The sequence below is a fragment of the Pectinophora gossypiella genome, chromosome 9 (genome assembly GCF_024362695.1).
Source record: "Pectinophora gossypiella chromosome 9, ilPecGoss1.1, whole genome shotgun sequence".
In the NCBI taxonomy this organism is placed as follows: domain Eukaryota; kingdom Metazoa; phylum Arthropoda; class Insecta; order Lepidoptera; family Gelechiidae; genus Pectinophora; species Pectinophora gossypiella.
In genome coordinates, this window is record NC_065412.1 from 7,693,582 (window position 1) to 7,706,350 (window position 12,769).

Consider the following 12,769-nt stretch of genomic DNA (forward strand, 5'->3'; position numbering starts at 1 on the left):
TAAGTATCTATCTCGGCTTAACGTGCTCTCCGAAGCACAGAATCATCATACTTTATCGGACAATCACGTGATTCTTTCACTACGTCATCCTATGACGAACGGAAATTCTTTGTTCTTTTCTTTCCACTTAGTTATGCCAAGAACTCTAGTTAATGTGTAACTTAACTAGTTACCTACCAGGGCAGACAGAGGATGAGAGTCAGCATTAGTAGGAAATAACATAACATCGTGCCCTCCGACTCTATATGAGTCGGAGGGCACGATGTTATGTTATTATATATAACACAGAATCATACATTTTTTTCGGACAATCAGGTGAATCAAGCCGTCCAAAGTCCTTGCCAAACAAAGGACAGTCTCACAAAGTGATTTCGATAATGTTCCCAATGTACCTATATTTATATATCTACCTCAGTTTAAACATAATGCAACGTCGTAAGTGTGGCGCGAGTACGTGTTTGCTCGTGTTAGTTGAGCAGGCGTTGCAGCCATAGAAAGGGGAAGGTGAGTAACGCGATAACGTCTGGTCTTAGACAATGACGGGCTGTCGCGAACATGTCACGTTCCCGTTGACGACTCTTTACATCATTAGCGAGCGAATACCAACCTTTTTCCTCTCCACTTAAGGATCCATCAGCTTCCTTTGTTACAAGTTTTCTGATTTCACACACGAGAGACGTCTGTTACTTGAAGTTCCTAGCCATTGACACTCAGTGTTTGGTACGTAAGTATTTAGTGTTCTGTGAACTGTTTGACATGAAAGGAGAAATACTATGAAGACGTTCTGGTTAGGTAAGTGTGATAAACGAGTACTAGGTTGAGGAGCTCGGTGGCGCAGCGGTTAACGCGCTCGGTCTGCGATTGTTGAACTTTCGCAAAGGCCGGTCATAGGATGGGTGACCACAAAAAAAAAGTTTTCATCTCGAGCTTCTCCGTGCTTCGGAAGGCACGTTAAGCCGTTGGTCCCGGCTGCATTAGCAGTCTTTAATAACCATCAATCCGCACTGGGCCCGCGTGATGGTTTAAGGCCCGATCTCCCTATCCATCCATAGGGAAGGCCCGTGCCCCAGCAGTGGGGACGTTAATGGGCTGATGATGATGAGGTTGTATATAAAATATTCCGTCATTGTTACATGTAATACAAATATCAAAACAACGGATATAATATGATCCCTTTTCATCCAGTAACAAACATGATCACTCTTGATATCTGACCGTACTCCCCTACGTAAACCAACCGTACATTTTCCTAATATTGAAATAAATTGGGAAACCTCGCTGCTTTAAACAATCAATATTCAAAAATTCAGATCCTATCATATAAATACATGCGTGAATTTCGAGAGAGAATGTAATAATAGGCGAGACGAAATCAATATTATGTATGCTGTATTTCAATAAAATCGTACCTACTTAGTATATTTATAGCTACTTTATTGTGCAGAACAGATTCAAATTCAAAAATATCTTCATTCAGTAGGTAACATGGTTACTTTTTGAATCGTCAATTTTTACATAATGAACGTATTTTCCGCTTAAGACTATTCGTTGCTTCACAATCTGTATAGCTGAGGATAAGAAGCTACAAGCAAAACCTCGGCACAGCAGTATTTTATATCCAATAATTTGTATAAAACTACAAGTGCTTGGTCATCTAGACACAGACATCTTAGTAAAACAAACATTATATTATGACACACAGGATACGCCCACATAAGTTGCAACCAAAGCTGACGGTGAGCGCATGACTCCAACCTTATTTAACTATTAAATGCAATTTGAGGGAGGTTAACGTTCTGACAGTCTACATAGACGTCATAGACAATTGTTCCAGTCAAAGATTCATATTACCTACGTATGTGTGCGCAAAACTTACGTAAAAAGAGCTTTATTACCTAACCTCTAGGCAAATGAAAAAAGAGAACAAGAAAGAACAATTTGAAAAAGAAAAGTTGCCAGTGCCCTGCCTTCCTATTAAAGAGTTTTTACAACGGGAATTAAAGTTTTCATCTCGAGCTCCTCCGTGCTTCGGAAGGCACGTTAAGCCGTTGATCCCGGCTGCATTAGCAGTCGTAACCATCAATCCGCACTGGGCCCGCGTGATGGTTTAAGGCCCGATCTCCCTATCCACTCATAGGGAAGGCCCGTGCCCCAGTAGTGGGGACGTGTGGACGATGATGATGAGTACTTGTCTAGAAAACGTATGCATTTTATCTATTATAAGTAACATAAAAACATAAACAGCCTACATACGTCCCACTGCTGGGCGCAGGCATCCCCTCAATCAACCGCGTATGGAGCGTACTCCACCACGCTGCTCCACTACGGGTTCGTGATTATAAGTATATGTGGATATTGTGTTTAATACAATGTTTTATTTGAGCGTATCTTCCATTAAGTTTCTGCTTAATAATAAGATCGAATTTATTTTTGTTAGATCAGCAAGTAGGTGTTTCGACGTTCTGGAATGAACGTACGTGGCCTATAGCAGCTTCGGAATATAATATTAGTTTGTAGGCACGACTGTGAATATAAAGAGGCTATACGGAGCCTCAGGGCTGCAACGGACACATGACATGTTCGCGGTAGGCTTCTTCGTCGATAACGTAGCGTGATTTGCCTACAGAGCCTTCGTTACAATGCGATTCGATGTCGCATTGATCTGCGATATTAGGGTAAGGTTGATAGTGTTGGCCGGGCTGTATTAAACAAATGGTTCGACGCGCAACCAGCGCTAGATGTCGCCATTACATGGCTCCATCACAGCATTACGTACTGTACGTCCCCAACGTGCCCAGACACAACCTGCGGCCGCGCAGCCACCCGCTGCTGGCCATGTCGGCGGCGCGCACTGTGGCGCGCACACACTCGCCACTCCTCCGTGCCGTGCACATGCTTAATGCACTCCTTGCATCAGCACCAGAGTGTGATCTGTTTGTGAGTAATTGTGAGTGAGTGGACGTATGTGTGTCGCGAGTGTCTGAGGTTCTGCGAGAAGATGAATGATGTGTGAAAATTAAATATGTTTTTATATTGTTTACACCTAAGTTTCATATGTTTAATTATATTATCGTTTATATTTAAAGTTTCACGACGCACTGGCGCCTCCGCACTGTAAAGCCGTGAAATGTAAATAAATAATAATAATTAGCTGAGCCATTTCCTTTTGCCCGTATTCGTAATATTCATAATTACCTTGTTCTTATAGCAAATGTAAATTGTTACTTGCAATAAATTTATTTTATTCTTATTCTTTTATTATGACGCCATTACTCATTATTTCATACAAATTCTAGAGACGTTTTGACGTTTGACATCATAGTCTACGTTTGACAGATTTTACTTATGACAGATTTGACATACTTACGACAGATTCTGCTTTTGACAGATTCTACATTGGACAGATTCTGCTTTTGCAGGTTCTACTTTTGACAGATATTAAATTTGACAGATCCTATATTTAGCAAATTCAATTGTTTGTTGTTTGCGTGTTTGTTGTGTATTGATATCGTATTAAATGTGTTGTTCTGTGAGAAAGGTCGCTACCGTATGCTTAAGCGCTGACACAGAATATTCTCTCTAAATGGCTGACAACACGACAATGCACGTTTTAGGCAAGTATCAAGAGATTGTTCTCTTTCCTATCACAGTAAGTAGGTAAGTAGCAGGTACTATATCTTGCCGTGATGTTTACACTCAGACTGATTGATTTTTTTACACATTTTTTATGTCGAATTAATAAGTTTAGGCTCAAATTATTTCTTTTAACCTAACCTAAGTAAATTACCTATGCTTTTTTGGGATCTCCTTCCTGTCTCCTTTCAAGTCCACGTGATAGTAAGTTATTTTCTAGAATATTTTTTCAAAAACTCTACGTATTGTTAAGAAATTGCACGGAATAATGTTACGGCTTATCAAACTGAGCATTTCCTTTAAAGAATTTAATTTCATGACGAGCCTGACTACAGCGTAATAGGCATTTCATATTAAAATCCACGGAGCAAAGAAAGCGGGATGAGGAGCGAGCATGCGTCACCCGCATCACTGTCAGGAGAGGGCCACGATTATTTGCCTCCAGTTCAAAGTTATCTGCCCTCGACCCGCGTTATATTAAAACGTTCCAAACATCAGATTTATTTGTATATTAAAATTTTAATGGAGAACGACTGAAGTGGGTTTCTGTCCCCTTTTCATGAGACCCACTTTTAGAACATCTTTTGTTATGAATTTTTTTTTTTTTAAGTTTGTAAAGGTATAACTTCGTTGTCATTATTACCCTGCAGCAATTACGCAAATCAAAAGTCACGCGAATAAACCACCTAAACCTAACCTTACAGTATAGGTAAAACCGCATAACACATAACATAAGCTCACGACTATATCCCAATTGGGGTAGTCAGAGGTTCATCCATTGCAAGATGGACTAAGGTTAAAGTTAAGGTTCATTTAAGGCGAAGACTACCCATATCTCACTGAGCTTTTTTTTGTGTGCTTTGTGTTTCGTTTTGGTACATGTGACATGATGAACAAAACCACAAATTGACAATAATCGGTTATTCGATAGGTACCTCTATTCGTCCTGAGATAGCTAATGAAATGTCTGGTAACATAGGTTATCGGGTTATTAAAGGAACAATGGCAATTATAAACTAAAATCATTATCTGCATTAAATGTAATTATGACTTCTGAGTACGATAAACTACTAAGGTCAAGGTTACAAGTGACTGTTATCGGCTGGCGATAAAGGCACTAGAAAATAAAAGATCACAAAATCAAAACTGTTTTTACATTACACTACATTATTCTTCAGTATTTTCTACTACACAACAGCCTCCGTGGTCTAGTGATTAGAGCTTTGGTCTCACGATCTGAATTCTGTTCCCTGTGGGGCCATTGTCGAAATCACGTTGTGAGACTGTTCTTTATTTGTAAAGGATATTGCAGGCTTGAATCACCTGATTGTCCGAAAAATTATGCTTCGGAGGGCATCGTGCCTGAAGCCGTTGGTCCCTTCTATTAGCCGTAAAAAAGGACTGTGCCCAGTAGTGAGTCATATAATATATAGGCTGTTCATGTTATGCTATTTCCTACTAATGCTGACTCTCATCCACTATCTGCCCAGTAGGTAACTACATAAACTGCCTATATACGTCCCACTGCTGGGCACAGGCCTCCCCACAATCAACCGGAGGGGGTATGGAGCATACTCCACCACGCTGCTCCTCTGCGGGTTGGTGGAGGTGTTTTTTACGGCTAATAGCCGGGACCAACGGCTTAACGTGCCCTCCGAAGCACGGAATCATCTTACTTTTTCGGACAATCAGGTGATTCAAGCCTGAAAAGTCCTTACCAAACAAAGGACAGTCTCACAAAGTGATTTCAACAATGTCCCCATCGGGAATCGAACCCGGACCTCCAGATCGTGAGCCTAACGCTCTAACCACTAGACCACGGAGGCTGTTAAGGAATTCCATTCGTCGTCGGATGACGTAGTTTCTAACTTCGTTTCCTATATGAGGCGAAATAGAACAATAGTGTGATTTTGTACTATCGAAGAGTTCGTTGCAAATAGTCAGCAACTACTCAGGATTTTTTTTTGTTGCATAATTTATAGGAGATATATATAATCGATACAGCACCATCGTGAAAGATAAGTGTCGATCAATCTTGAACAGACGCAAAAGCGGCAATGGATAACACAGAAACTATCGTGTTTTGTGAAAATCGCTAACAAACGGACCATTCGCCATCACTACACTAAAGTACAACTGAAAACAAATTGTCAAACGACATCCATTTATAAAACTTCCGAATTCCCGTGCGTATTTATACTTATTTATTTTATCGTGTCAAATAAAACTTGCCTGACAAAAAGCCGTTGAAATACGTTAGGATAGGAGACACTTTACATGTATCAGGTGGCGCGACAGAGTCAGAATACGAATGTGACAGATGAGTAACATCACACGCCCGCATCGGCGTTTATTGAATTCCTACCAATTGGTACCTACGCACGTCCCAGGAACCAACACCAGCACCAACAGGAAATAGTTGGGTACTTTATTTGCATATAGTCACTGGCTATTTTTGGTATCTACTCACCTACTTTAATAAGTTTTTCCTTTGTTTACCTACTGTTGCAGACAGACTTTGGGAAATTTCAAATCATTGCACTTACTGGCTGACTAGAAAAATACTTCCCTAGTTCATTCTCCAGATATCTGTACCAGAACAACACAGTTCTATTAACAACGCTAGATAGAAAACGTTTCCTATTTGCTGTAGCGTTGTGATTTAAACTGAATTGATTCTACCCGCTGCCGCCATATTTATTTGTCGTTAAAAATTCTGTCGATCGCGATGTGTAATTAAAAAGGTTATTCGTGTACCGTAAAACAGTCCTTACAGCGGATAGACTGCAACATTTTCATCGCCGATCGTTTCCTTCACCGCTGGAAGCGTCGTGCATTAAAGCCATTGTAATTTCCTACACTTCACTCCACTCCAATTACATCAGGCTCGCCTTAAACCGCACTGGGATGTGAAAACGAGTCGTTTCTTTAATGGAACCATTTTTCGACAACGCCACCCTATTTATACTCTGTGAAGAGGTGAATATTGATATCTACCACTGCCGACTTTCCTTAATGCATAGTAACTGGTATTTCAGAGGTTAGCAGGTGAAAAACGTCGGATACCCGTTATAAATATTTCATTATTTAGTGAAAATTTCAGTTTAATTTGTGCCAGTTTTAGCATATTTACTCATTTCAGGTACAATTTGGACCACATCAAGTATGTACAAGAGCTATAATACCTACGTGTCGTAATATTCTGTTTATTAATATTGTATCAATTCCACCTGCAGGAATTTAATTTTGGTAACCGTGGCGTCTGCATGCCAGCTCGTTGTTGGGTCGGTAAGAAGAGTTATTAAAATACTTTAGGCTACCTCCAGCCAAAGTCACAGAATGTCACATACCTTTATCATACGCGTGTTGGCGCAGTTTTCTCTAAATAAAGAGATGGAAATATTTCATTATATAACGGTGAATGTATTCAGATTTTTCTTGTATTTATTTATAACTAGGTTTCGCTTCGTAGGGTCTTCTCGGAACACTATCTGTTGCTCTTTGCATTCTTCGGTTCTGTACGATAAAGTTCTTCGTAGAATCGTCTAGTACTTAGTAATAAAAAATAATATGTATAGACATTATTTTATCGTCGTCGCTCGCAATAGACTGTATATGATTTAATAATCCAATTTAGTGATTATGTGACAATTGTAATAATGATACGACCCTCATCGTCGGGCCCGTGGTGAAACTTGATAGTCTGAGTTGTGTCAGAGGAAGCTCAGACGAAATTAAACCATCCGTTTATTGACGAAGGGTCCCGTTGTTCTCAGTAATTACGCCAGGAAGCCAGTAAGACGAGCACTTGCGTGGTTCAAGAAATATTCAACGCTTATTCTGAGATGCTTCCACGTAATAGGGCTCATAGCGTACTCACATCATCCATAATGGTTGTTTCAAACTGTATTGATTTGTAACAATCTTCAGTGGTTAATTGTTGTTATATTTCTGCTACAAAAATGCCTTTTTCGATAAAAAATCCTTTAATTTATGTTCAAAAATAGATAGGTAGTAAATAATAGCTCTATTTCAATAATAAGATGAAAATATATATGTGCCAGAACCAAAATTAAATTAAAAAGATTAAAATTTGGTATACAAACTAACGATTTTATGTCATTTAGCCCATGTTTACAATCCATGACTTGGTTCGAAAATACCTTCTTCTGGTTACCTACTTAAGGCAGTGATGTTCGAAATTTTCCTACAACGAGGACATTGTATTGTGCCAATAGTCGCTAATTACGAAGAAGACAAACGGATGCAACCGTTTGAGACGTTCAGTTCAATTATGCCTGCAAGGTCCCGCTAATTCAGCACGTGTGGCTTTCTTTTGCATACTTTAGCCTTGCGCATTCAATCTCAAATCAACAAATCCGGTATTTTACGCACCCTCCTCGTCGTGTATTATAACATGGTAAACTGTTATATCACAACTTGCCTTAGCGAAGTAGCTCACTGCTCTGTAGCAGTGTGATGGAGTGTATCTAATATACGAACCAGAGGTAAATATTGTTAGGTCTAACAGGAAACACCTACTTATGTACATTAAGAAGCGGATGACTTAAAGATTTACAATTAAATTAAAGAAACGTATCGTACAAAAATAAAGGTCCTGTAAGTCCAGGCAAAGTTTTCATAGAGTCACCAAGCAACGAGAATCGTGGATAAGCTTTTCCACGAATATGGTATATTCCCGCACAGTTTGCAGTCTCATCTTGCACTCCCACCGTTTGCCTTTTTGAAGTATAATAATATACCTACCTACTTAAAAATAACATGACGTTACTTTTAAACTTTGACTCCGCTAAGTTGTAGAAAATGTATAATATAGCGAGTAGTACTGTCTTCAGATCAGCTTTCTACAAAAAACAAACAGTTCTGTTTCTCTGCGAAATATTAGAACAAATTCTGATATCTATAGGTCAATCGATCCTACCTACACTAAATTAACTCATAAGTATTTGAAAATACTAAAAAAAATAATTATCAAATCACCTGCTCTATCAGACTGATTTAAATTATTCACGGAGCTTTTGACGGTTTTTATTTGGTCAATAGTTGATTTGATTTCAAGGTTGTTTCTAAACTTGCCTACGGTCTGTTAGTTTGAAACAAAGAAAAAAATATTTAAATTGATCTCTATACTTAACATCCTACACTTCTCACTTATAGAAGGAAGTTTCTTGTAATACAAAGTTTTCTGGCGAACCGTGGTTCTGATTTCTACCTAACCTAGAATTACCTGTAGGCGTGCGTCATGCAAAATGAATAAGGTAAAATTAATGAAACCATTTTCGTGTATTATCACTTTTGTCGAAAAGCGATTAAGCCAAATAGGTACAGGTAAATGTTTGCTAAAGAGGTCTAACTTCCAAAGGTTGCATTTACCTTTCATACCTGTCCTTCTTGCAAGTTAATTATACAAAGTTAGACATTTACATGTAAGGAAGGTCTGCTATTAGAAAAGCATCAGTGACCAATAGAGGAGAGCGGAAGACCCTCTGAAGCAGTTTCATGCTAATGCATACGGCTGCGACTCGGCCGCGGCGGTGGCTCGATAAGTTGCGTTGTAAACGTTGAGACAAATCTCACCAAAACGTGAGACAGTAATTGAGTGTCTTAAGTGAATTTAAGACTCCAGACTCACGATTAAAAGTAGAATATCAAAGTTAAAAGTTACATATTATTCCCTGTTGTTTCTCACGTTACTACTCTGTTATTAAAATTCAACTACTTATAATTAAATTACTTATGTCTACAATTTTCTTCAATATTATTCACTGTGTTTAGCAGCAGTATAGCTAATAGGTTACGTTACACTGACGACGTCTTCATTAGGTGTTCTAGCGCCGGCGCGGTGTAGTGCATATATTTTAAATGCTTCTTTTTTTAGAATTTGAATTCAGAATGTAAATAAAATTAGGTACTTTAGTGATGTTTTGTTTTGATTTCCGCTAGTAAACATAATTATTTAACCCATAACGATAATAAAGTATGTAATAGGTGGCCGCCAACTACCGTAATTTTGAGGTAGTAGGTACCTACGGTCACGAGCATTAATATGTATACACTTTGGTACCATGTCACATTAACTTATTTGATAAATTGAACTGTAAGTCTCACTAAATGTCAAATATGTTAGTGCGACAGAGTCCTAAAGTGGGTACATTATATTGCTCATGACTGTACATAACTAAGTATAAGTTCAGTTCCGTATGATCTGCTCCAAAAAAATTATAAAAAAACAAGTGAGCACAAAAATATTCCTTATTAGTTATGTACTTAGTACTGAATTCAAATTCTGATACACGATAAATCTAATCGATGAAAATGTACATTAGCATTCGTATTCGGAAACGCGATGCTTGTCAATGGACAAACTCAAGTTAGTTACGATTGTTCTTCAAGATAAGCATAATTTGAAGTTTATAGTATTTTCATATATGTAAATTCCAAAAAAATACAAAATTAAGATGTCTTAGTTCACTGAATAAACAAAGCTTTATAAGGATGGGTTCTCCTGGCGTCCGCGACTTTCCTTCAACACTTCTTGTAAGTCTTTGATCTTTGGAGAAAGCGTTACGGTGGCCATTCCTTAACTTTACGATTCAACCGAAGCGAAAATTATAATATAGAACTTTATAATATTGAATAAAAAGTATAAACCACAGAGATAAAATATCGTTGATTTTATTTGATAATTTATTTGGTTATATCTTCGTTATAAAAAGCTATGAACATGAAGTACTAGGTAAGTAGTTATTTTTATCGATCTTATTATGGCATTAAATAAAATAATAATTTTCTGATTGCATTTTTTGCCTGTACTGTAGGTACCTTCAGTGATGTAAGTAGATCTGCGTAATGGTTAAGCTAGCGGTTCCCAAGCTGTTAACGGTTACCAAATCCTTATTTTATGGATCTTCCTAACAAACCATTATAAATCAAAGTCACTGTAATTTAAACATGAACAAAACCTTCTAAGTATTAGAAATATTTTAAAAGTCGAACACTTTACTCTTTACTTGCTGAAGCTGCACGTTAAACTTTTGTTCCCGATTACTACTTACTGTGTAAGTAGGTGGTCGTTACATGAGTCCTGTCAGAGGACTTTGGCGATTCAATATTAACCCTGACACCAGTGTGGATAAGGTTGGTAATCCACCTCATAACCCACATGATAGAAGAAGAGACTTAGGTCAAAGGAGAAAAGGTTCCGTTCGGATGCTCAATTAGAATTTACAGTGTTAATTAAATTATATAATATGGTCGTTATTTGTAAAGTTGTTTTTGGCTGCACGGTTGTCAAATTTTTGAATACACGGATTACCAAATTTTTGAAAAGCTAGGCTGACAGCGACAACACGTACTTAAATAGGTATGAATAGAAGAATCGGTATCTGAAGAATGAAATGAAGGATTTTCCAGGCTACCTACGTTCCTCAAAAATATATATCAATAGCGCTGTGCAGATTTGCCTTCGTTTAACCATCTAATGTCATGGATTACAGACATGCATCTGTCATCTTTGTTCTTGGGTATAAATGACAACCTTTATTATTACACCCAGGCACAACATATCTTCCATCTATTATTCTGAACAAAATATAGAAGCAATATACCTGCTATAGCAATGTAATAAGTAGAGGTACTTACGTAGAAACATAATTCTATAGGTAGGTAGGTATCTGATCCAAATAAAAGAAGAAGAAGAAAAGAATAAAATAAATTTATTGCCAGTAACAATTTACATTCACAAATATAAAGCAATAATTATTTTTATAGGTATATTATGCCTCTGCCGTTAGAATACCCATGTTTGAATATTTTGATTATCACGGTCAATCTCAACAGCGCCCTCTATATTTTGTTTGGAGAACGTAGCCTGGAAAGTCGCGCATTGTTTCACTGAGTTACATAATTTCGCCGAACCCTAGTGGTTTTTTACGGAACCCCTAGATCCGCGGATACCACTTTAGGCATCGCTGGACTAAGCTGCTAAATCGTGGATGTCACGGTCAGGTTGGTACCTTCTAATTGTATAGCGTTGTCACTGCAAACAAACTGTTCTCTCCAACTGGAGCATCCGAGAGTGAAAGTAGGTACCTACAAAGGCGAGCCCGTGAGTCACGCCGCCACCGGCCGGGACCGAGCCTCGCCATCAGGACAGATGGCCGATCAATCTTCCTCGCGATAATCAACTGCAGCTGCCAACTCATTAACTTATGCAAACCAGTACACTCAGCAGCTCAATGTAAACTATATTTAACTGCAACACAATCTATGAACATAATACCCCATTTGCACATTATCGTAGTAACTCATACCTATATATACCTACAACCTAAGTTATCACAAGTACAACAGCTTGGTAAGCTAAAACTAGCGTAACAAGGTAGAGTCGCAGGTAAATTATTACCGAGTCCGTTGGGAACCAACTTATAATAACCTCAGGACAGGGCAACGAGACAGACTTTAAGGAAAGTTGTTTAGAAGAATACTTGTTTAGTTTCCGAGAAACTTAGTTCATTCATCGCATCAGTGTAGTATCTTTATTCAACGGACATATTTCCAATAAACAAAAAGTGCCGGTAAAAACAACGCACGAGAAACTTGTTGTAAAGTTTTAAATACCTGCGAGAGGTCCGCGTCCTCTCGGAGTTTTTCGTAGATGGTCATTTTCCTGTCGGCGAGGGTGGCCGTGGCCATAAGTAATAACATCACTAGTCCACGCATGGTGAGGATCCAGAAGTTGGAGTTCACTGAGCACTCGCGGGTCGCATGAAGCGAAGTTGAGAGCGCGCACGACAACAACGCAGCGTCGAGTGGCGCGCACCGGGAGGCACTGACGCGGCGGCGAACTGGACGCACCGCAATCGCCCCTCCCGCTCACGCAGCCGGCTGGAACCTGCGACGGAGCGAGCACAAACTGTCATCGATGATCACTTGATAACCGTTGAATTCGAAATTGTAATGGCACTTGAACCGATCTAAAGTTAAGTTCAAAAGGAAGGAGGGAACTGACTCATCCATAGATGTGTATCTAAGTACTTAAATTATGTAAGAGTAATTCTTGCGCTCATTTGTTTTTTTTTTTTAATATTTTTTTAGAGCAGTTAGATAGATAGAT

The 12,769-nt window shown here is 38.6% G+C and overlaps 1 protein-coding gene across 2 annotated transcripts in view; it reads right to left on the minus strand.

The window, feature by feature from the left end:
* The window catches only part of LOC126369501 (fasciclin-1), a 64,613-nt gene extending 52,087 nt beyond the window's left edge, over positions 1-12,526 (minus strand). The window contains exon 1 of one of the 2 annotated variants that reach the window (XM_050013941.1): positions 12,274-12,526. In XM_050013941.1, the coding sequence (XP_049869898.1) occupies positions 12,274-12,375 (102 nt within the window). In that variant the 5' untranslated portion in view covers positions 12,376-12,526. The remainder of the gene's footprint in view (positions 1-12,273) is intronic. The other variant, XM_050013943.1, reaches the window with a different exon arrangement.
* Between the last annotated feature and the right edge of the window lie 243 nt (positions 12,527-12,769).